This window comes from Hordeum vulgare, chromosome 7H (genome assembly GCF_904849725.1).
Source record: "Hordeum vulgare subsp. vulgare chromosome 7H, MorexV3_pseudomolecules_assembly, whole genome shotgun sequence".
Lineage (NCBI taxonomy): Eukaryota > Viridiplantae > Streptophyta > Magnoliopsida > Poales > Poaceae > Hordeum > Hordeum vulgare.
In genome coordinates, this window is record NC_058524.1 from 87,779,102 (window position 1) to 87,804,148 (window position 25,047).

Consider the following 25,047-nt stretch of genomic DNA (forward strand, 5'->3'; position numbering starts at 1 on the left):
CCAGCTCACTGCCCCACCATTCAAAACATATACGTATCCGGTCTATGACTTAGAGTCATCCGGATCTGTGTCGAAGCTAGCGTCGACGTAACCTTTTACGACGAGCTCTTCGTCACCTCCATAAACGAGAAACATTTCCTTAGTCTTTTTCAGATACTTAAGGATATTCTTGACCGCTGTCCAGTGTTCCATACCGGGATCACTTTGGTACGTCCCTACCAAACTTATGGCAAGGTTTATATCAGGTTTGGTACACAGCATGGCATACATAAGAGAGCCTACGACTGAAGCGTAGGGGACATAACTCATCTTCCCTCTATCTGCTGCCGTGGTCGGCGACCGAGTCTTACTCAATCTCATACCTTGCAAAACTGGCAAGAACCCTTTCTTTGAGTTTTCCATATTTAACTTCTTCAATATCTTGTCAAGGTATGTACTTTGCGAAAGACCTATGAGGCGTCTCGTCTATCTCTATACATCTTGATGCCTAATATGTATGCAGCTTCTCCAAGGTCCTTCATTGAAAAAATCTTGTTCAAATAGGCCTTTATGCTCTCCAACATCTCTATATTATTCCCCATCAATAATATGTCATCCACATACAGTATGAGGAAAGCTACAGAGCTCCCACTCACTTTCTTGTACAGACAGGCTTCTCCGTAAACCTGTATGAACCCAAACACTTTAATCACCTCATTAAAGCGAATGTTCCAACTCCGAGATGCTTACACCAGCCCATAGATGGAGAGCTGGAGCTTGCACACTTTGTTAGCACCCTTAGGGTCGACAAAACCTTCTGGTTGCATCATATACAACTCTTCCTTAAGGTTCCCGTTAAGGAACGCTGTTTTGACGTCCATTTGCCAAATTTCATAATCATAAAAGGCGGCAATTGCTAACATGATTCAGACTGATTTCAGCTTCGCTACGGGAGAGAAAGTCTCTTCGTAGTCAATTCCTTGAATTTGTCGAAAACCCTTCGCGACAAGTCGAGCTTTATAAACGATGACATTACCGTTTGCATCAGTCTTCTTCTTGAAGATCCATTTATTTTCTATGGCTCGCCGGTCACCGGACAAGTCCACCAAAGTCCATACTTTGTTCTCATACATGGATCCTATCTCCGATTTCATAGCTTCAAGCCATTTGTTGGAATCCGGGCCCGCCATCGCTTCTTCATAGTTCGAAGGTTCACCGTTGTCTAACAACATGATTTCCATTACAGGGTTGCCATACCACTCTGGTGCGGAGCATACCCTTGTGGACCTTCGAGGTTCAGTAGTAACTTGATCAGAAGCTTCATGATCATTATCATTAACTTCCTCTTCAGTTGGTGTAGGCGCCACAGGAACAACTTCCCGTGCAGCGCTACTATCCTGTTCGAGAGGGGGTGTAATTACCTCATCAAGTTCTACCTTCCTCCCACTTACTTCTTTCGAGAGAAACTCTTTCTCGAGAAAGGATCCGTTCTTGGCAACAAAGGTTTTACCTTCGGATCTAAGATAGAAGGTATACCCAATAGTTTCCTTAGGGTATCCTATGAATACGCATTTCTCCGCTTTGGGTTCGAGCTTTTCTGGTTGAAGTTTCTTCACATAAGCATCACAGCCCCAAACTTTAAGAAACGACAACTTAGGTTTGTTGCCAAACCATAGTTCATACGGTGTCATCTCAACGGATTTAGACGGTGCCCTATTTAAAGTGAATGCTACCGTTTCTAATGCGTATCCCCAAAATGATAGCGGTAAGTCGGTAAGAGACATCATAGATCGTACCATATCTAATAAAGTGTGATTACGACATTCAGACACTCCGTTGCATTGCGGTGTGCCAGGCGGCGTCAGTTGTGAAACGATTCCACACTTCCTTAGTTGTGTGCCAAACTCGTGACTCAAATATTCTCCTCCACGATCAGGTCGTAGACACTTAATTTTTCTGTCACGTTGATTCTCGACCTCACTCTGAAATTCCTTGAACTTTTCAAACGTCTCAGATTTGTGCTTCATCAAGTAGATATACCCATACCTACTCAAATCATCGGTGAGAGTGAGAACATAACGATAGCCACCGCGAGCTTCAATGTTCATTGGACCACACACATCAGTTTGTATTATTTCCAATAAGTCGGTTGCTCTCTCCATTATTCCTGAGAATGGAGTCTTAGTCATCTTGCCCATGAGGCACGGTGCGCATGTGTCAAATGATTCAAAGTCAAGAGACTCTAATAGTCCATCAGTATGGAGCTTCTTCATGCGCTTAACGCCGATATGACCAAGGCGGCAGTGCCACAAGTATGTGGGACTATCATTATCAACTTTACATCTTTTGGTACTCACACTATGAATATGCGTAACATCACGATCGAGATTCATCAAGAATAAACCATTCACCAGCGGAGCATGACCATAAAACATATCACTCATATAAATAGAACAACCATTATTCTCTGACTTAAATGAGTAGCCGTCTCGCATTAAGCAAGACCCTGATACAATATTCATGCTCAAAGCTGGTACTAAATAACAATTATTAAGGTTTAAAACTAATCCCGACGGTAGATGTAGAGGTAGCGTGCCGACGGCGATCACATCGACCTTGGAGCCATTCCCGACGCGCATCGTCACCTCGTCCTTGGCCAGTCTCCGCTTATTCCGCAGTTCCTGCTTTGAGTTGCAAATGTGAGCAACAGCACCGGTATCAAATACCCAGGAGCTACTACGAGCGCTGGTAAGGTACACATCAATAACATGTATATCACATATACCTTTAACGTTGCCGGCCTTCTTGTCCGCTAAGTATTTGGGGTAGTTCCGCTTCCAGTGACCCTTTCCCTTGCAATAGAAGCACTCAGTCTCAGGCTTGGGTCCATTCTTTTTCTTCTTCCCGGCATCTGGCTTACCGGGCGCGGCAACGGCTTTGCCGTCTTTCTTGAAGTTCTTCTTACCCTTGCCCTTCTTGAAACTAATGGTCTTGTTGACCATCAACACTTGATGCTCTTTCTTGATTTCTACTTCTGCAGACTTGAGCATCGAGTACAACTCGGGAATGGTCTTCTTGCATGTTGTAGTTCAGCACAAATGCTTTGTAGCTTGGTGGGAGAGACTGGAGGATTCTGTCAATTATAGCATCATTCGGAAGTTCGACTCCAAGTGAAGTCAGACGACCGTGTAACCAAGACATTTTGAGTATGTGCTCACTGACAGAACTGTTCCCCTCCATCTTACAGCTAAAGAACTTGTCGGAGACTTCATATCTCTCGACACGGGCATGAGCTTGAAAAACTAGCTTCAGCTCTTGGAACATCTCATATGCACCGTGTTGCTCAAAATGCCTTTGGAGCCCCGTTTCTAAACTGTATAACATGCCACACCTAACCAGAGAGTAGTCATCACTCCGCGTTTGCCAGACGTTCAGAATGTCCTGGGCTACTGCGGGAGCGGGAGGGTCACCTAGCGGCGCATCAAGGACATAAGCCTTTTAGCTGCTTCAAGGATGAGCTTCAAGTTGTGAACCCAGTCCGCATAGTTGCTACCATCATCTTTCAGCTTGTTTTCTCTAGGAATGCGTTGAAATTGAGGTTGACGTTGGCCATCTACAATATTTATAAAGACAACTTTTAGACTAAGTTCATGACAATTAAGTTCATTTAATCAAATTAAGTATGAACTCCCACTTAAATCGACATCCCTCTAGTCATCTAAGTGATACATGATCCATGTTGACTAACCCGTGTCCGATCATCACGTGAGACGGACTAGTCACCATGGTGAGTAACTTCATGCTGATCGTATTCAACCATACGACTCATGTTCGACCTTTCGGTCTCTTGTATTCGAGGTCATGTGTGTACATGCTAAGCTCGTCGAGTCAACCTAGGTGTTTCGCGTGTGTAAATCTGGCTTACACCCGTTGTATGCGAACGTTAGAATCTATCACACCAGGTCATCACGTGGTGCTTCGAGACAACGATCCTTCACAACGGTGCACACTTTAGGGGAATACGTTCTCAAAATTTTAAGAGGGATCATCTTATTTATGCTACTGTCGTTCTAAGCAATAAGATGAAAAACATGATAAACATCACAATGCAATCATAGTGACATGATATGGCCATTATCATATTTGCTCTTTCGATCTCCATCTTCAGGCATCGCATGATCATCATCGTCACCGGCGTGACACCATGATCTCCATCATCGTGTCTCCGTGAAGTCGTCATGCCAACTACTACTATCACTACTACTATAACTAACCGTTAGCAATGAAGTAAAAGTAGTAAGCACATGGCGTTGCATCTCATACAATAAATTAAGACAACTCCTATGGCTCCTGCCGGTTGTCATACTCATCGACATGCAAGTTGTGAAACCTATTACAATAACATGATCATCTCATACATCGTACATGCAACATCACAACTTTGGCCATATCACATCACATGTCAAACCCTGCAAAAACAAGTTAGACATCCTCTAATTGTTGTTGCAAGTTTTACGTGGCTGATTTGGGTTTCTAGCAAGAACGCCTTCTTACCTACGTAACAGCCACAACGATGATATAGCAAAGCTATTTACCCTTCGTAAGGACCCTTTTCATCAAATCCAATCCGACTAGAGTGGGAGAGACAGACACCTGCTAGCCACCTTTATGCACGGTGTGCATGTCTGTCGGTGGAACCAGTCTCACGTAAGCGTACGTGTCAGGTCGGTCCGGGCCGCTTCAACCCACAATACCGCTGGAAAAGAATAAGACTAGTAGTGGCAAGCAATTGACAAATCATCGCCCACAACCTTTTGTGTTCTACTCGTGCATAGAATTTACGCATAGAAAACCTGGCTCGGATGCCACTCTAGGGTAACGTAGCATAAATTCAAAAAAATTCCTACGCATGTTCAGATCTTCCTATGGAGAGACCAGCAACGAGAGAGGGGTGAGTGCATCTTCATACCTTTGAAGATCGCTAAGCGGAAGCGTTACTAGAACGCGGTTCATGGAGTCGTACTCGCGGCGATTCAGATCGCGGTGTGATTCCGATCTAGTGTCGAACTACGGCACCTCCGCGTTCAACACACGTGCAGCCCGGTGACGTCTCCCCCACCTTGATCCAGCAAGGAGGAGGGAGAGGTTGGGGAAGATCTCCAGCAGCACGACGACGTGGTGTCGATGAAAAGATGAGGTCTCCCGGCAGGGCTTCGCCAAACACCGGCAGAGAGGAGGAGAAAGAAGAGCAGGGTTGCACCGAGGGAGAGGGAAAACCGTGTCTCCAAAAGCCCAAAAGTGCCCACTATATATAGGAGGAGGGGAGGGGGTGCCACCCCTAGGGTTCCCACCCTAGGTGGTGCGGTAGCCCCCCAGATGGGAGGTGCGGCGGCCAGGGCAAGGGGGAGGGGTGGCGCACCCCTAGGTGGGCCTTAGGCCCACCAGCGCCTAGGGTTTCCCCCCCTCTCCACCTCCTGCGCCTTGGGCTGAGTGTGGGGGGCGCACCAGCCCACCTAGGGGCTGGTTCCCTCCCGCACTTAGCCCATCTAGCCTCCCGGGGTCGTTGCCCCCTTTCGGTGGACCCCCGTGGCCACCTCCGGTGGTCTCGGTGGTCCCGGTACGTTACCGGTGACGCCCGAAACACTTCCGGTGTCCGAAACCATCCGTCCTATATATCAATCTTTACCTCCGGACCATTCCGGAGCTCCTCGTGACGTCCGGGATCTCATCCGGGACTCCGAACAACTTTCGATAACCTCGTATAACAATTCCCTATAACCCTAGCGTCATGGAACCTTAAGTGTGTAGACCCTACGGGTTCGGGAGACAGACAGACATGACCGAGACACCTCTCCGGCCAATAACCATCAGCGGAGTCTGGATACCCATGGTGGCTCCCACTTGCTCCACGATGATCTCATCGGATGAACCACGATGTCAAGGATTCAATCAATCCCGTATACAATTCCCTTTGTCTGTCGGTATAGAACTTGCCCGAGATTCGATCGTCGGTATACCTATACCTTGTTCAATCTCGTTACCGGTAAGTCTCTTTACTCGTTCCGTAGCACGTCATCGTGTGACTAACTCCTTAGTCACATTGAGCTCATGATGATGTTCTACCGAGTGGGCCCAGAGATACCTCTCCATCACACGGAGTGACAAATCCCGATCTCGATTCATGCCAACCCAACAGACACTTTCAGAGGTACCCGTAGTGCACCTTTATAGTCACCCAGTTACGTTGTGACGTTTGATACACCCAAAGCACTCCTACGGTATCCGGGAGTTGCACAATCTCACGGTCAAAGGAAAAGATACTTGACATTAGAAAAGCTTTAGCATAGGAACAAAAAATCTAGTGCTACGCTTAGGATTGGGTCTTGTCCATCACATCATTCTCCCAATGATGTGATCCCGTTATCAATGACATCTAATGCCCATGACCAGGAAACCATGATCATCTATTGACTAACGAGCTAGCCAACTAGAGGCTTGCTAGGGACACATTGTGATCTATTTATTCACACATGCATTACTGTTTCCTGTTAATACAATTAGAGCATGAACAATAGACGATTATCATGAACAAGGAAATATGATAATAACCATTTTATTATTGCCTGTAGGGCATATTTCCAACTGCCCACCGTCGCCCCCTGGTGGCGGATGAGGGGCTTGTGGGCTCCCTGTAGCCCTCCTGGCTTGGCCCACAAGCCCCCTGATCTTCTTCTGTTCGGGAAAAAATCATTTCAGGGATTTTATTCCGTTTGGACTCCGTTCCAAAATCGGATCTGAAAAGAGCCAAAAACACAGAAAAAACAGGAACTGGCACTGAATTAATAAGTTAGTCCCAAAAAAGATATAAAAGATACATAAAACATCCAAAGATGACAAGATAACAACATGAAACCATCAAAAATTATAGATACGTTTGAGACGTATCACAGAGCTAAGAGCATCTACAGCCGGGCACCCCAAACCACTCCCAAATGCCCGGGCAGGCTGCCCGGTCACTAACCGGTCACGAAATTTTGACCCGGACAGGCACCTCAAACACGCCTTAAACGCCCGGGCTGACCGACACCCCTCATATCCAGCCTGAATATGGGGGCGCCCAGCGCACCCGACCCTGCCGCAAATTGCATCAAATCCACCCCCAGAACTATCGGATCCATTTGCTCTCTCCTCTCTTCTTCCTCCTCCGCGTCGTCCATCTCGTAGCTCCTCCGCCCCGTGCGCTCCACAGCCGTTCCTATGCTCTGCGCCGCCAACTCCGGCAAAGCAGTCCTCTCTCCCTTCCTCGCTGCCGGGGACGCCGTCGCCGGCTCGGACGCCACCGCGGTACGTCCGGCAACTATCTGGCTCTGCATTGCGCTTGATGTGTTCGACACTTTTTTTGACTGGATTTTTTGTGATTTTATTAGGGAAAACGATGGATTGCGATGCTTCATCCGACGAGGAGTATGGACCGACGTAGCTTGATCAAATGATTCAAGATGGGTTCTTCGATTCCTCGGATTCGGACAAGAAGTGGACGTGCTCATGCTCATGAGCATGCAAGAGGAAATGGACCGGCAACTAGAGCATATTCTCAATTCAAGGGCTCAATCGAAGGGAGAAGAGTGATCAATTGGGATTGGGTATCCGGAGCAAAGCTACTGCAGAAGGACTACTTTGCTCTGAACCCAACTTTCCCGGATGATCCATGGTTTCGTTGCCGTTTTCGCATGTGAAAACCATAGTTTTTGCGCATTGTGGAGGGAGTGAAGGCACACAATGACTACTTCAAGCTCACAAGGGGATGCTGCGGTCAACTCTCTTTCTCTGCCAAGCAGAAGTGCACGGCTGCTCTGAGAATGCTTGCACTTGGTACTGCTGCAGATGCCATTGGTGAGATGGTCAGGATGAGGGAGAGCACATGTCTGAAAGCTACTGTCAATTTTGCCCGCGCTATGGTGCAGGTGTTTGGAGCAGAGTGTCTGAGAGAGCCGAATGCGCGGGACACGAAGAGTTGTTGGGTATTGGAGAGGCCAGAGGGTTTCCAGAAATGCTCGGATCAATTGATTGCATGCATTGGCAATGAAAGAACTGCCCAAAGATTTGCGGGGAATGTATTAACGGGTCATACCAAAAAGTCCACCATCATACTAGAAGCGGTGGAATCACATGATATATGGATTTGGCGTGCTTTCTTTGGAATGTCGGGTTCTCACAACGACATCAACGTGCTTCAACAATCTCTGGTGTTCAAGAGGCTTTGCAATGGGGAATCACCGCGTGCAACTGCACGTCAACGACCGAGACTACAACATGGGATACTATCGTGCCGATGGCATCTACCCTCAGTCGGCGGCGTTTGTGAAGACCATATCCGAACCGCATGGCAAAAAACAAAGCCACTTTGCAACAATGCTGGAAGTAGCTAGAAAGGATATGGAGATGACATTTGGTGTGCTTCAAGCTCGTTGGGTAATTGTTCGTGGGGCTGCAATGATGTGGAAATCATAAACTTTATGGCAGCTCATGACATGGTGTGTTATTTTGCATAATATGATTGTCGAGGATGAGGGTGATGGTGTAGCCCAAACCAATGATTTTGAAGCACCTATAGAAAAAATTGAAATCCCGGAAGATCAAGATGCAACTCAGCTTATGAACTTTCTGTAGATGCATCAGAATTTTCCAGATCATGCACGCGCAACTACTCAATGATCGCTACTCAATGATCTCGTGAAGCATATGTGGACCCATAATGTAAACCAAAGAGTTGATATTTGATCGTGCACTTAAAATAAATTTTATGTAAACACTATTTCGGTTTGATACCAACATTTGTTATTTACGTGCGACAATGGCTTGTGTGATCGGCGTGCATGATTTTGTATGGATTTGAGAGTCCAGATTTGAGATATCAGATATTTAGATGCGAGGAGCGAAAACGAGGGACCGTCCGGATGCGTCCGCGCCCGAGCGCATCCGCCGACGTATATGGGGCTGGATTTGCCCCGATTGTAGATGCTCTAAGGAGGTTTGTTGGTAGCTTTTTTAGCCCGTCTAATTTTTATCATCAAATGTAAGATAATAGTTAAATCTCAAGGGAGCCCTCCATGGAGTGGCGTATACTCAAATATACCTGTAGACTTATTCTTGTCCTCACATCGTCCATGTCCGAGATTTCACTAAAAACTGCTACTACCAAGCAGGATCCTGAAACTTATTAATACATAACTGAGAATATGACGACAACAGTTAACTACTGAGACTTTACCCAGTCCTTCATTGTAGAACAACAGTTTAAGTAATACTCCCTCCGTTCCTAAATGTAAGACCTTTTAGAGATTGCACTATAAACTATATACGGATGTATATAGACATATTTTAGAGTGTACATTCACTCATTTTGCTCCGTATGTAGTCTCCTAGTGAAATCTCTAAAAGGTCTTATATTTTAGAACGGAGGGAGTATATAGAAAGATGAAACAAGAAATAACTCCAATGGAAACGTATAATCTTGCTGAAAAACAATGGAAGTTAATCTTCAGTTTCCATTGGAGTTATGTCTTGTTTCATCTTTCTATACTACTTAGGCTGCTGGTTCTACAATGAAGGACTGGGCAAAGTCTCGGTAGTTAACTGTTGTCGTCATATTCTCAGTTATGTATTAATAAGTTTGTAGAAATAAATAATGACGTCAACAGTTTATTTTCGTCCATCTTCAGCGTCGAACCTTATCAAACGCCTGTGAGCACAGCAAAATAAATATGGTTCTACAATAAAGATGGAGGTAGCAATCAATACTATAACTAGAAGAAAGTACTGCATGCATGTGCTGGAAATGAAGAAGTGTCCATCCACATTAGCCGATAAATGCAATGCAGTAAAGCATCTCTGTGGCAACAATCCTAACATATAAACATACGTACATTCAAAGCCTCTTTATATCCCAGTTAGTCTACTGATGATGAATGGAGATCGTGCATATATGTGGACAGTAGCGATCACGTTGTATGCAAATGGAACAGACTTGAGAGGCACTGGGCAACCCATTGTGTCCGAGTAATTAATTCGGCCCCTTTAGCATCGTTAAGCAGAGACTGATGAATACCATATCCATGGCATCCACCCCCATCCTGAGAGCAAAAGGTTTGCCCTCATGTTGTTATGCCCGCTACTGCGTGCTGAGCTATGTTGCTTGTGGTGTGAATATGTATGTGTTGTTGTTTGGGCAACAATGACACATTTACCCTAGTTGAGACGATATCTATTCGGGTCAAGATATTGCCTACCAGAGCTTAGCATGACTATGAATAGTTCTGTTGGCTCATCTATTCTGACCATCAATTGTAACAGAATCTCCATACTCGACGGCAGCTTCAACTTGGTAGCATAACTACATTAGAGACCGAACTTACATCGGAATGAGGAGGCTCAACGACTTCAGTAATGAATATGCTTGCACCTGCACCATGCTAACATGTGGTTAAAACTTTAACCTTAATCCAGAGTTAATGAAATCCTGGAGTCCACCAGAGTAACTAAGCATCTATATAATTATTTGTAGCTGCTAGCTCAACCTATAGATATCTATTGGTTTTAGAGAAAATGTTTAGCATAAAGTACTGAAGTTGGAATTTTGGAAATACATACTTTGATACAAAAATACAAATAATATGGGCACTCACTTGCTGTTAAAAAAATATGGCCACTCATTGCTGTTAATTTAGAATAATCAAACTGAAGTTCAGAGTTAGAGATAACCCGGTAAAAAAAAAAGAGTTGATATTGTAGCCTTCAGGTTTCCAGCTTCTAGAAAACATTTCCTGGAGAAGACACTCATTTCTCGCGAAATTTAGCTTTTCCATGCAAAGAAGCTGAAACTAGGCAAACCCCTCCAGTACAATAACTAGAGGACTATGAGGCGTCAAGTCATACAATCAAGTATACCACCCCTTACGCCCTTATTTTTTCTTCTGAATATAAGGGGCCCCAGTCTCAGTCTTCATTTTGCAATACTTATCAATGCAGATGCAGGGCATTGGGAATTTTCATAGGCCTTTACAGAAATCTTAAACTTCAGCCACTTTGCAAAAAGTGATGCAAGGAGTTTTCCTAAACCCAAACACTGACTTCCCCCTCCATTTAGAAAAACCTAATCTAGGGGTGTATTATTCTCTATAGGGTCTTGCATATTTTCCTGTCAAAATAATCCAATATTATCATTGAAAAAGCAGCTTGCTACTGTTCTCCGTTCTTTCAAAGCAACAAGTGTGAAAGATTCACAGCATTTCCAGATTACTAATTTGTTCTGGCATTTTTCTGGGATCGCAAGCTATTAACGACCAGGTTCCAGTAAGCAATACAAAGGCATGTGGCGAGTATTATGGCCAAAAATTGGGATTGACAGGTTTGATCTGAATGTATAGGGTTTGCTAGGGCTAGCGCTTCTACTGGGACTTTGTCAAATGGTTTTTGGCCCAGGATTAGGATTTATCTATTTATTTTGAACAAAACTGCATGATACTCCATAGTATATTATACATATTGCCATATATTATCATACCGCCACAACAGATACACATAGGCGGTTTGGTGGAGTATCGGAGTAGCATAGGTTACAATCTCTGATCCATCTGTTCTGTTATCATGAGGTCTGCACACCTTCTGCCATTTGAGGACGTGGTATATAACATCTTGACAGTGCAAAAAGGAATATTTGAGCCAAAATTAACAAGCACAAATGTTGAAAGTATCAGTATCTTTATGACCAATTGTTTGTTTCAAGAAAGAAGAAAAACAGAACAGAAACTATAACTTGCTTGTCGCTACTGCATAATTAATGTAAGGCATGACATACCAGGTTAGGTTGGGCTTATTGGCTTACACAGTACCCAAATATGGTAAGTTCTCCCATTCTATTATTGGCCCATCAAAACAATTACTATCTCTTCAAAACAAGATTGCACTTCACCATTTTCAAAAATCATCACATTGTCTTGTATAATGTTGAATCTCTAATTTTGTGTAGTTATACTTTGTGATGTAGGCTCTAAATGATTTCAACTTGGTTTGTGCAAAGCACAGAATTGTTCCCAGAAATTAATCTTGAACAGCTGAAGCCAACAACTCTATAATTTTTCTAAATGTTCATATGCATGTCTCTGAGAAAATCAAAATCCAAATGCAACCATTTAGAATCAGATGCACAGATGTAAAGTTGCATCTAAATGCACAATCATTTACCAGTGAAAGCCCAAGAAACAATAAAACCGACTGCAGATGAAGTCAAGCATGATCATTCCCGGAAATTTCATTACACGCTGCATTTTTGGCAAGATAATAATCTGTTGCCCTGCTTTTTCATCAGTTAATAACACTATAGAGGATCACTTCCAGAAAAACTGCACAGAACTTGAGCAATGGACCAAGGGGGATGACAAACCTTAATATTTTCCATCCAACATGGCAATCCTATGGTACTCACCAAGGACAGGTAAGGTAGATTCTCTAGTTTTGTTTTGTGTTCTCTGATAGCAACTCCATCTGCAGTTTCCCAGCACAGCTAGAAGCATAAACATCAGCAAGGCCTGTAAGACTCTCCTTGTAAGGATGCACAAACCTGCCAAGAAACTTCTTCTCGGACAGCGAGGCAGCATAGTAATCAAATCGGAGATCCAGCAACCCCTTCGCGTTGAGTAGCTTAAGCAAGCAGTACCTAGGAAACAAACGGCGCTCAAGGCTGTACTTGAGGAGCACCGGCCTTTGAGCAATGTAAGATATCTCCAGTCCGGCAACCTTTGTGAGGAAATGCACATTTTTCTGCAGCCTCTCCTCTGATACGGTCAGGATGCCCGGCATCCTCTTCACGGCTAACAGCACATCGCCCTGCGACCAACCAAGCGCCTCGAGGACTCCGATTTTGTCGGTGAGCTTCTCCGGACTCTGGACAGTGAAGGCCACAAGCGCATAGAGGAACATCCGCGAGTTCTGGGACACCCCAAACTTGTCAATGTGCACCAAAGCGTCCTGGACTTGCTTAGGGGTCCTGATGAGCACCCGGGAAATGAAGGGCTCCGAGAAAAGAGAGGGACTTAGCCCGCATTGCCGGAGGAGGGCCAGATTGGGCTTGGCCACCTTCTCGAGGTCGGCGGCGAGGAGACCGGAGTTCATCTTGAGGGCCTTGAGGAGCTTCTCGTAGGAGCCGAAGACCGAGAGCCAGAAGTCGAGGTTGCCCCTGAGGGAGCTGCTGCGGAAGGAGCACAGGGCGAGCGGGACGAGGCGCGCGATATCGGAGCGCGAGAGGCCGAGCTCCCTCAGCTCGGTGACGCGGGGCGCCAGGGTCCTCTCCACGCTGGCGCAGAGGAAGCACGGGTCAACGGCGACGATGGCGGCGATGTCGGAGTGGGGGATGCCGAGGCCGGAGAGGAAGGCGACGACCGCGTCGGGCTTGGAGGAGGACTTAAGGTGGGATATCTTCTTGGCTGCCTTGACGGCCTGGGCGCGGGGGACGCCGCAGGTGGCGACGAGGTAGTCCTCGGCGGCGAAAGGGCCCGGTGGAACGGATGTGGTGGCGGAGAGGTTGCGGTGAAGGGCGGAGAAGGGAGAGACGCGGGAGGCGGGGAGACGGGATGGTGAGCGGACGAGGAAAGTGGGGATACGCGCTCGGAGTTGGAACATGGCGTTGCGGCGGCGGCCGGCCGGCGGAAGGTTTCGCGGCGGCTGGGGGGATAATAAAGGGCGTTCAAAATCTTCTCTTCTTTTCCGATTTTTAGAGAGAAATGCACTATCTCCTTATCTACGGCCCAGGAGCCTTCTTTTTTACGCTCTTTCGTCTTTTGAGAATCAAAAAACAGTGGATCTTTTTCGGAAAGTATTGCAAATTCGGCCAACCCGTCGTGCGTTCCGTCGGTCACCCCTCGCATATTTCACGTGGGGAGGTTGGCCACGTACCCTCAAAAAAAAAAGTGAGACGCTATTTTATTATTATTAAAATTGAATTAAAATTAAAATAATAGCTTAAATAAAATAAAATGTTTACTTTCCGTTACCACGCATAGACATTTTTGCTAGTTTTAAATCAAAGGTTTTTTTTTCCTTGTCTTATTTTATATCATGAAGCAAAACAGTTTAACAATTACGTACCTTCTGCTCCAAAACGGAGAACAACCTAACAAACATGTGTGGCCTTAAATTTTACTACAGAAACAAAACAAAAAAGATCGAAATAAGAGCAGAAGTTCTCTCCAAAGCTAACTTAGGCCCTGTTTGGAATCATAATAGATTATAATAATCTGGATTACGAAGATAGATTATATAATCTGGTTTATAAAAATAATCTAGGTGGACATGTTTGGAGGCCAGATTATATAAACTGTAATCCAGGTTTTATATTGTACAATGACATGTATGTCCTTTGTTTTTTAACTGCAAAGGTAATAATCTAGATGAACATGTTTAGAGGACGATGGCGGTGGCAGTAGGTAATTATCTCCAAGTTTCCAAGGGTGATGGGTCATTAGTAATCTATAATCTGATTTTAGCTGGGATAGAGTAGATTATGAGTTTTTAATAATCTGTCCATCTAGTTTTTATAAACTGCAATATAATCTGTCCTGTTTGAAGACATAATAGATTATAAAAACCGGATTATATAATCTGAGAGTATCCAAACAGGGCCTTATTTATTAAAGCATCCAGGGCCAAAGCTAAGAAAATCATCATCAAAAAAATCGTGCACGAATAATTCGTTTCGTCAGCGACGGCACCACGACACCCCCGGCTTTATCTTCATGCAATCCATAGCACCTTTCCACGTTGCTTGTTCAACAGGAGGATGCATCTTTGTAGCAGCTCCGTCTGAGCATCGTCGCAAAGCACTTTTTACTCGTGTAGATAAACACTTAACTTGACAAGAATGCATTTGACACTTCTCCATGTACGCCCCTCAAAGCAAAACTCATTTCTCGGCTTCCACATGCTCTACAAAAAGGCAACAGTAACCAGATTAAGCACCCGATTCCTTTTTGGATTAGTCCATAAAGAAAAAATATCACAAAAACCAGTAATTTTACTAGTTATGAAGAAGTCAAAGACAAAGTCCCACATCTGTTGAGCAACCACACAATCAAAAAGAAGATGCTAGATAGATTCGTCCTATTCACAAAACAAACAAGTGACATCTTCTAGTGGCCTACGTTTCACGAGATTATCTCGCATAAGAACCTTATTGTATACGCACAACCAAAGACAAACATGAATTTTCTGTGGACAACCCACCTTCCATAGCTTGTCACCAATAGCCGAAACCACGCCCCAAAAGTTAATTTTAGCATACATCGATTTGACTGAATAAACTCCATTAGGTTCTAGAGTCCAAATAGGTACATTAACTTCCTCAAGTAGAGGGAACTGGCAAACTAGCGCAACAAGGTGGTTCCAAAGGTCTATCTCCCTAAGATCCACACATCTTTTAAATGTTAGTTTCAACTTAAAACCATCCCAAACTTGTGCTACTATGCTATCTTGTTGGTTAAAAATCTTAAACAGGTCCCAGAATTGCACCTTAAGGGAACAATCTCCTGCCCAGGTGTCATACCAAAAGCTAATCAGTTCTTCATTCCCCAATTTCCATTTGTAAAAAAATTGGAAGCAGCAAAAGCACGGGTGATACTCTTCCAAAATGTTGAGCCTGTCTCCCCCTTTACCCAAAAAATATTGGGGGCATCCACTTTATATTTATATGAGATCATCTTTTTCTGGTCTTTATCATAACTATTGTAGTAACGTTTCCCCCAAGGCCAACAAGGCCATGTTAAACTCCTTAATATTAGGAATGTCAAGGCCTTTCGAATTCCTTTTTCCTAGAAACCATACCCCAATTAGCAAGGTGGTATCTATGTTGATCACCCATGTTCACCGAGAAGAAATGGGCCATTTGTGAATTTATTGCATTAATAGCCCATTTGAGAAATTTCATCATGGCCATAAGGTAAGTAGGTATACTGATAATACAAGCACACAACAAAACATTTTTTACCCTATAAGTGAGAAATCTCCCCATCCATCCTGATAAACCCTTAATGATAGTATCAATTAAGGTCTCTTTTTAACTTATCATAGTGTAGAGGCACTCCCACGTACTTGATAGAGAAAGATCCCATTTAACAATGGAATATATGGGAAAATTCCTTAGCAATATCTTCCTGTACGTTAATGGTCATAAGGTCACTTTTATGGAAGTTCATTTTCATGCCCAAAAGGTTCTCAAAACATGATAGCTACAACGTAAAATTCCTGGCCTTATCCATAGAATTTTCAAAGAAAAGGATAGTGTCATCAACATACTGCAGGCCGAACACACCTCCTCGAATTACCCGAAGCAGAAGCCCCGCAATTAAATCTTGATCTACTGCTTTTTCAAGCATTTTAGAAAAAAACATCCACCACTAAGTTAAATAGAAGGGGATGAAGGATCCCCTTGCTTAAGCTCTTTGTGTTGGACATATGCCATAGAGACAATAATAAATTGGTTATTATTATATTTCCTTGTTCATGATAATCGTTTATTATCCATGCTAGAATTGTATTGATTGGAAACTCAAATACATGTGTGGATACATAGACAACACACTGTCCCTAGTGAGCCTCTAGTTGACTAGCTCGTTGATCAAAGATGGTCAAGGTTTCCTGGCCATAGACAAGTGTTGTCACTTGATAACGGGATCACATCATTAGGAGAATGATGTGATGGACAAAACCCAAACTATGAACGTAGCATTTGATCGTGTCAGTTTATTGCTACTGTTTTCTGCATGTCAATGTATTTGTTCTTGTGACCATGAGATCATGCAACTCCCGGACACCGGAGGAATACCTTGTGTGTATACCGGAGGAATATCATGTTGGAATTATGCCCTAGAGGCAATAATAAATATAGTTATTATTATAATTCCTGTATCAAGATAATCGTTTATTATCCATGCTATAATTGTATTGAATGAAGACTTATATACATGTGTGGATACATAGACAAAACACTGTCCCTAGCAAGCCTGTAGTTGGCTAGCCAGTTGATCAAAGATAGTCAGGGTCTTCTGATTATGAACAAGGTGTTGTTGCTTGATAACTGGATCACGTCATTAGGAGAATCACGTGATGGACTAGACCCAAACTAATAGATGTAGCATATTGATCGTGTCATTTTGTTGCTACTGTTTTCTGCGTGTCAAGTATTTGTTCCTATGACCATGAGATCATATAACTCACTGACACCGGAGGAATGCTTTGTGTGTATCAAACGTCACAACGTAGCTGGGTGACTATAAAGATGCTCTACAGGTATCTCCGAAGGTGTTCGTTGAGTTAGTATGGATCGAGACTGGGATTTGTCACTCCGTGTGACGGAGAGGTATCTCGGGGCCCACTCGGTAATACAACATCACACACAAGCCTTGCAAGCAATGTGACTTAGTGTAAGTTGCGGGATCTTGTATTACGGAACGAGTAAAGAGACTTGCCGGTAAACGAGATTGAAATAGGTATGCGGATACTGACGATCGAATCTCGGGCAAGTAACATGCCGAAGGACAAAGGGAATGACATACGGGATTATATGAATCCTTGGCACTGAGGTTCAAACGATAAGATCTTCGTAGAATATGTGGTATCCAATATGGGCATCCATGTCCCGCTATTGGATATTGACCGAGGAGTCACTCGGGTCATGTCTACATAGTTCTCGAACCCGCAGGGTCTACACACTTAAGGTTCGACATTGTTTTATGCGTATTTGAGTTATATGGTTGGTTACCGAATGTTATTCGGAGTCCCAGATGAGATCACGGACGTCATGAGGGTTTCCGGAATGGTCTGGAAACGAAGATTGATATATAGGATGACCTCATTTGATTACCGGAAGGTTTTCGGAGTTACCGGGAATGTACCGGGAATGACGAATTGGTTCCAGGTGTTCACCGGGGGGGCGGGGGGCAACCCACCCCGGGGAAGCCCATAGGCCTTGGGGGTGGCGCACCAGCCCTTAATGGGCTGGTGGGACAGACCAAGAAGGCCCTATGCGCCATAGGAAGAAAATCAAAGAGAAAAGAAAAAAAAGAGGAGGTGGGAAAAGGGGGAAGGACTCCTCCTTCCAAACCTAGTTGGATTCGGTTTGGAAGGGGGGGACTCCCCCCCTTGGCTCGGCCGAACCCCTTGAGGGTCCTTGGACCCCAAGGCAAGGCTCCCCCTCTTCCCCCTATATATACGGAGGTTTTAGGGCTGATTTGAGACAACTTTGCCACGGCAGCCCGACCACATATCTCCACGGTTTTACCTCTAGATCGCGTTTCTGCGGAGCTCGAGCGGAGCCCTGCTGAGATTAGATCACCACCAACCTCCGGAGCGCCATCACGCTGCCGGAGAACTCATCTACCTCTCCGTCTCTCTTGCTGGATCAAGAAGGCCGAGATCAACGTCGAGCTGTACGTGTGCTGAACGTGGAGGTGCCGTCCGTTCGGCACTAGATCGTGGGACTGATCGCGGGACGGTTCGTGGGGCGGATCGAGGGACGTGAGGACGTTCCACTACATCAACCGCGTTCACTAACGCTTCTGCTGTGCGATCTACAAGGATACGTAGATCGAATATCCCCTCTCGTAGATGGACATCACCATGATAGGTCTTTGTGCGCATAGGAAAATTTTTGTTTCCCATGCGACGTTCCCCAACACATCATATGGGATTAACTGAATCCTTGACATAGAGGTTCAACCGATAAAGATCTTCGTAGAATATGTGGGAGATAATATGGGAATCGAGGTCCCGCTATTGGTTATTGACTGGAGAATGTCTCAGGTCATGTCTACATAGTTCTCGAACCCGCAGGGTCTGCACACTTAAGGTTCGTTGACGTTTCAGTACAGTTGAGTTATAGGTGTTGGTGACTGAAGGTTGTTCAGAGTCCCCGGATGAGATCCTGGATGTCACGAGGAGGTCCAGAATGGTCCGGAGGTAAAGAGTGATATATAGGAAGTCCTGTTTTGGTGTCCGGAAAAGTTTCGGACTTATCGGTAGTGTACTGGGAGTGTCGGGAGGGTACCGGGGGACCACCGGGATGGGTGTGACGACTCAAGGGCTTCATGGGCTGTGAGAGGAGGCAGACCAGCCCCTGGTGGGCTGGACGAAGCCTCCCCTAAGGGCCCATGCGACTGGAGTGAAGGGATAAGGCAAAAAGCCAAAAGGTGGAAAGAGTTTCCAAATTAGGAAGGAGTCCTAATAGGATTCCACCTCCCTTGTGGGAGGTGGATTCCTCCCTTGTTTGGTTCGGCCGAACGTCCTTGGAGTAGGGGCGAAGGCTTCCTCCTCTCCCCTTCCTTCTATATATATTGATGGATTTTGAGGGCAACCCCTAACCCTAATTGCCACGTGTTGCCTCTCTCTCCCTCTAGGTTTGTTTCTCCTCTACTCTAGTTTAGCATTGCTTGGTGAAGCCGTGCTGGATTAGTTCACCACCACCACCACCATGCTGTCATGTTGGAGAACTCATCTATCTCTCCGCCACTCTTGCTGGATCAAGAAGGCGGGGATCGTCATCGAGTTGTACGTGTGTTGAACGCGGATGTGTCGTCCGTTCGGCACTAGATCGGGATGGATCGTGATGGGATCGCGGGACGGATCGTGATGAGATCGCGGGACGGGCTGCGATTTGGATCGTGAAGATGTTCCACTACATCAACCACGTTATATATGCTTCCGCTTAGCGATTTACAAGGGTATGTAGATTCACTCTCCCCTCTCGTAGATGATCATCACTATGGATAGGTCTTGCGGGTGCGTAGGAATTTTTTTGTTTCCCATGCAATGTTCCCCAACACTTTGCCCCCCAAACACAAAGTGGGGCCCTATCTCATCACTGATTTTCACACTAAAAGTGTTATTAACTTACATAGATTTAGCCCACGATACCCACTTAGGACCAAAACCTCTAGATTTGAGCATGTCAAACAAAAAGTCCGAGCTCATTCTGTCATATGTTTTCTCATAGTCCAGTTTTAACACCAAACCTTGGGTATCTGATCTTTTAATCTCATGTATGACCTCATGTGACATAACTACACTTTCTAAAATAAATCTCCCTTCAATAAAGAGCGTTTTATTTGAGGATATTACGCCACTTCATTATCCACTAGTAAGAAAAACATTATAGGTAGAACACTATTAGTAGCACTGGAAAAAGCACGCGCTGCTGCTACTTAGCAGTAGCGCTGGATTGGCGCAGCGCTACAAGTAAAGCATTAGTAGTAGCGCTACTACTAAGAGGGTCCCAACGAGCAACCGACGGTAGGTGTAGTAGCAGCGCGCCCTTGAAAACAGCGCTTGATGTCTACTACACAACCTTCTCCTTGTAGAAGTTGTTGGGCCTCCAAGTGCAGAGGGTTGTAGGACAGTAGCAATTTTCCCTCAAGTGGGTGACCTAAGGTTTATCAATCCGCGGGAGGCGTAGGGTGAAGATGGTCTCTCTCAAGCAACCCTGCAACCAAATAACAAAGAGTCTCTTGTGTCCCCAACACACCTAATACAATGGTAAGTTGTATAGGTGCACTAGTTCGGCGAATAGATGGTGATACAAGGACAATATGGATGGTAGATATAGGTTTTTGTAATCTGAAATTATGAAAACAGCAAGGTAACAAATGGTAAAAGTGAGCATGAACGGTATTGCAATGCGTGGAAACAAGGCCTAGGGTTCATACTTTCACTAGTGAAGTTCTCTCAACAATGATAACATAATTGGATCATATAACTAGCCCTCAACATGCAACAAAGAGTCACTCCAAAGTCACTAATAGCGGGGAACAAACAAAGAGATTATTGTCGGGTACGAAACCACCACAAATTTATTCTTTCTGATCGATCTATTCAAGAGTCGGTAGTGAAATAACACGAAGCTATTCTTTCCGTTCGATCCATCATAGAGTTCGTACTAGAATAACACCTTAAGATACATATCAACCAAGACCCTAATGTCACCTAGATACTCCATTGTCACCTCAAGTATCCGTGGGCATGATTATACGATATGCATCACACAATCTCAGAATCATCTATTCAACCAACACATAGAACTTCAAAGAGTGCCCCAAAGTTTCTACCGGGGAGTCAAAACGTGTGCCAACCCCTATGCATAGGTTCCTAATGTCACGAACCCACAAGTTGATCACTAAAACATACATCGAGTACTCACATGAATCCACGTGTGCCAACCCATATGCATAGATTCCCAATTGTCACAAACCCGCAAGTTGATCATAGCAGATAGACACGTGCAAGACATACATCAAGTGTTCTCAAAGACTCAATCAGATAAGATAACTCCAAAGGGGAAACTCAATTCATTACAAGAAGGGAGAGGGGGAAGAACATCATAAGATCCAACTATAGTAGCAAAGCCCATGGTACATCGAGATCAAGACATCTCAAGAACACGAGAGAGAGATATCAAACACATAGCTACTTGTACACACTCTCAACCCCGAGGGAGAACTACTCCCTCCTCGTCATGGAGATCGCCGGGATGATGAAGATGGCCACCGGAGATGGATTCCCCCTTCGGCAGGGTGCCGGAACGGGCTCCAGATTGGTTTTTGTGGCTACAGAGGCTTGCGGTGGCGGAACTCCCAATCTAGGTTTCTTTTTGGGGGTTTCTGAATTTATAGGAATTTATGGCGGTGGAATTACATCAGTTGGGCCCACGAGGAGGTCACAAGCCTGGTCGCCACCACGGGGGGGGGGGGGGGGGTGGCAGCGTCAGGGCTTGTGACTCCCTCGTGTCTCTTCTGGCCTTCTTACAAAGCTTTGGGGGTCTCTTTTGGTCCAAAAAAGATCATCGTAAAGTTTCATTCCATTTGGACTCTGTCTGAAAATGGGCCAAAAACACGGAAAAAATAGAAAGTGACACTTGGCACTGAGTTAATAGGTTAGTCCCAAAAAGATATAAAATAGCATATTCATGCATATAAAACATCCAAAGTTGACAAGATAATAGCATGGAACCATCGAAAATTATAGATACGTTGGAGACGTATCAACGCTACTCCTAAGACCAATAGAAGTAGCACTCTTAGTAAAACAGTGATACTGCTATTGGGCCCAAGTTAGAGTAGCGCTACTCCAGAAAAGCGCTACTACTAACACCAATAGTAGTAGCGCGCTGATGAAAACAACGCTACTGTTATTCGTGGCTGGTGGCAGCTCTTCACCCACACACACCCCCTCTCTCCCCTCCCCCCTTTGCCCTCTCCCCTCTCTAAGTTACTTCTCTACCATTGTTGCCCTTCTTCTCTCTTCCTTCTACCTCTCTTCTCTTCCTATTAGTTCCCCCTCCATCCTAACTCTCCTCCATAAATGGCCTCTTATAGCTCTATCTTCCACATTTATTTGGCTCTCCCTCCTTCCATACATATAGATCTAGCAATATCATCTCTCTCCCTCTCCACTAGTTAGCTAGAGTCATCTTTCCTCCCAACAACTAGATCTAGCTAGCTATTTAGCCATCCACTTTCAATCCCTATAAGTCGCGAAGGCCCTAATGATCTAACCATGCACAATCTCTCTCGGGATATAGGTGAGTAAAAAGTTATGCATTTCAATAAATGGGAATATGTGTGTTTGCGATATGAAGGGATTTGTGGGAGTGACATGCCTCGTGAGTTGCTTATGTTTTGCCAAAATGTCAATTTATTTCCGTTTCGGCGAATTTCAAGCAAACTCGATCTGTCCTATTTTTAGGCAAGGTCATGCCAAATTTTTATATGAATTTGATGCATGCATGCATTTTGTTTATAACCCTTTTGCTTGTTATACCGTGCAGTCATGAAGGTGAGTGGAAGGAAGGTGGAGCAATACTTGCAATCCGCGGTGATGGACGTGTATGCAAATAATCGGAGTTGGATTAGATGTCCGTGTACAAGATGCAAAGAAGGAGCAATTTTGGGCCCTTTTGATCGTGGCAGTTTGAAGGCGCACTTGCTGATGAATGGTTCCATGGATGGCTATACTCGGTGGGTAAGTGAAGATGATGATGAGGACGTCCACATGGCAGGGAATAACGACAAGGGGCTAGACGAAGAGATGACCGATTGACACGAAGAAGATGGTGCCAGACACGGCGGTGGGGAAGAGTATGGACACGACATCGGGGAAAAGTCCGGATATGGCGTCGGGGAAGAGTCCGGACATGGCGGCGGAGAAGATTCTGGACACGGCGATGAAGAGTCCGCACATGGCAGCGAAGAGGTGTCGGACACGCCACAGTCTTTGATGCTACTAAGTTCATTCGTGCATGACGCTCATGTTCGATACCTCCTTTGCAAGAGTATGACTAGCGACAGAGTTGCTTCTAGAGAGGAGGCCAAGCTGGCACAACTTGAAGTAGACTCGAAGACTCCATTGTATGACGGTTGTGATCCCGAGGTGACCCGCTTGAGTTTCACGCTCGAACTTCTAAAGACGAAGGCCAAAAACAAATGGACAAACAAAAGCCTTGATGAGCATTTGAAGTATCAAAATAATAAAGTTCTTCCCGCGGGGAACCTGTGTCCTACTAGTGTCAAGGAGGCCAAGAAAATCATTTGCCCTCTTGATCTGCCGCACATTAGATATCACGCATGCATCAACGATTGCATCGTTTATCGGGGGGAGCATGCAAAAAAAAACAGGTGTCGAGTGTGCAATGCTTCTCAATACAATAAGACATGAAACAAAGCTTCTCAGAAAGTTGTATGGTACTTTCCGATCACTCCCCGTCTGCAATGGTATTTCGTAGATCCTAAGAAAGCAAAGCTCATGCGCTGGCACGCAAAGAGGAAGAAGCCCGATGATGGAGATGATTCGAAGCTGAGACACCTCGTAGATGCTAGCTAGTGGAGAGCCTTCAACGCCAAATATCGATTTTTCGGAGAAGATGCAAGGAACATCGTGCTTGGTGCGAGTATCGATGGCATGAATCCATTTGAAAACCAGAGCACCAATCATAGCACATGGCCCTCGCAATGCCGAACTATTGGTCGGATCGCTGAGTTGTTGATCCGATGAGGTTGACCTCGGCTTGACGAAGCGATGATGTGTCGACTCTAGGTCGACAGCCGCGGAGCAACGTTATCGGACTAGTTTGACACCAACGTAATGATGACGATTGCCTTGGAAAAGGCTCGAAATTTATAGACCTGTGTTTTAGAACAACACATAATACTTGTTTTTTTAAAAAATCCTTCAAAAAGGATGTCCAAAACCCCGTTCATGGAGAAACATGAACTCGTGTCACATTCGTTTTCGCGTAGAAAACAGTTCCAAAATTCGTTATACTCATTGGATGTTTTTTGGAGTTTGGACGGTCGGATCGGGCTGAAATTTGGAGGGATGATCGATATAGGAATTTTGCAGCCGAGGAACGGTGGGATTTTCCAACGGATGTCCGAGCTGGATACTGGATCCCTAGCCCTAAACTCATTCAGATTCCCATCCAGATTCGACAAGGCTCCGGTATATCAGAGATCGTCGGAGATTCCTCCATGAGAACGTGATGAAATTTTGCTGGGTTGTTGTAGATACAATTATGCACAATTATACAAAAGCAATCATCAAAGCGGTGCTCGAGGAAATGGGGACAACGAACACAAATTCACTGTCCAGAAAAACTGCAATCAATTGCAGACGAGCCATCAATCCTTCTGTCGATCACAGAGCGAAAGTCACAATGACAACACCAATGTTAGTGTCAAAACTGATGGATCTTGGGTAGGGGGTCCGAACTATGGATCTTAGATTGATGGGTAACAAGGGACGATGGAGAAGATGTTTTACCCAGGTTCGAGCCCTCTTGATGAAGGTAAAACCCTATGCACTGCTCTTGTTGTATTGATGATGAAGTATCGAGTAGAGAGTTGATCTACCTCGAGATCATATGTTGCGGTCTAAACCCTAATGATGTAGATGTTGTGTCTAATGAATATCTACTAACTAGCCTGACCTCGGCTTCTATAAAACACCGGGGGCCTAGGATAACATGAGTCCTAG

At 44.9% G+C, this 25,047-nt stretch overlaps 1 protein-coding gene across 1 annotated transcript; it reads right to left on the reverse strand.

Annotated features, from left to right (window-relative positions):
* Nucleotides 1–12,217: 12,217 nt before the first annotated feature.
* On the reverse strand, nt 12,218–13,738 carry LOC123411775. The gene has a single exon (XM_045104740.1). The coding sequence runs from the start codon at nt 13,654–13,656 to the stop codon at nt 12,487–12,489; it is 1,170 nt and encodes a 389-aa protein (XP_044960675.1). The 5' UTR covers nt 13,657–13,738; the 3' UTR covers nt 12,218–12,486.
* Nucleotides 13,739–25,047: the final 11,309 nt, after the last annotated feature.

Excerpts from the sequence above, each read along its gene's own strand:
- LOC123411775 (XM_045104740.1), bottom strand. The coding sequence starts at position 13,656 with ATGTTCCAACTCCGAGCGCGTATCCCCACTTTCCTCGTCCGCTCACCA.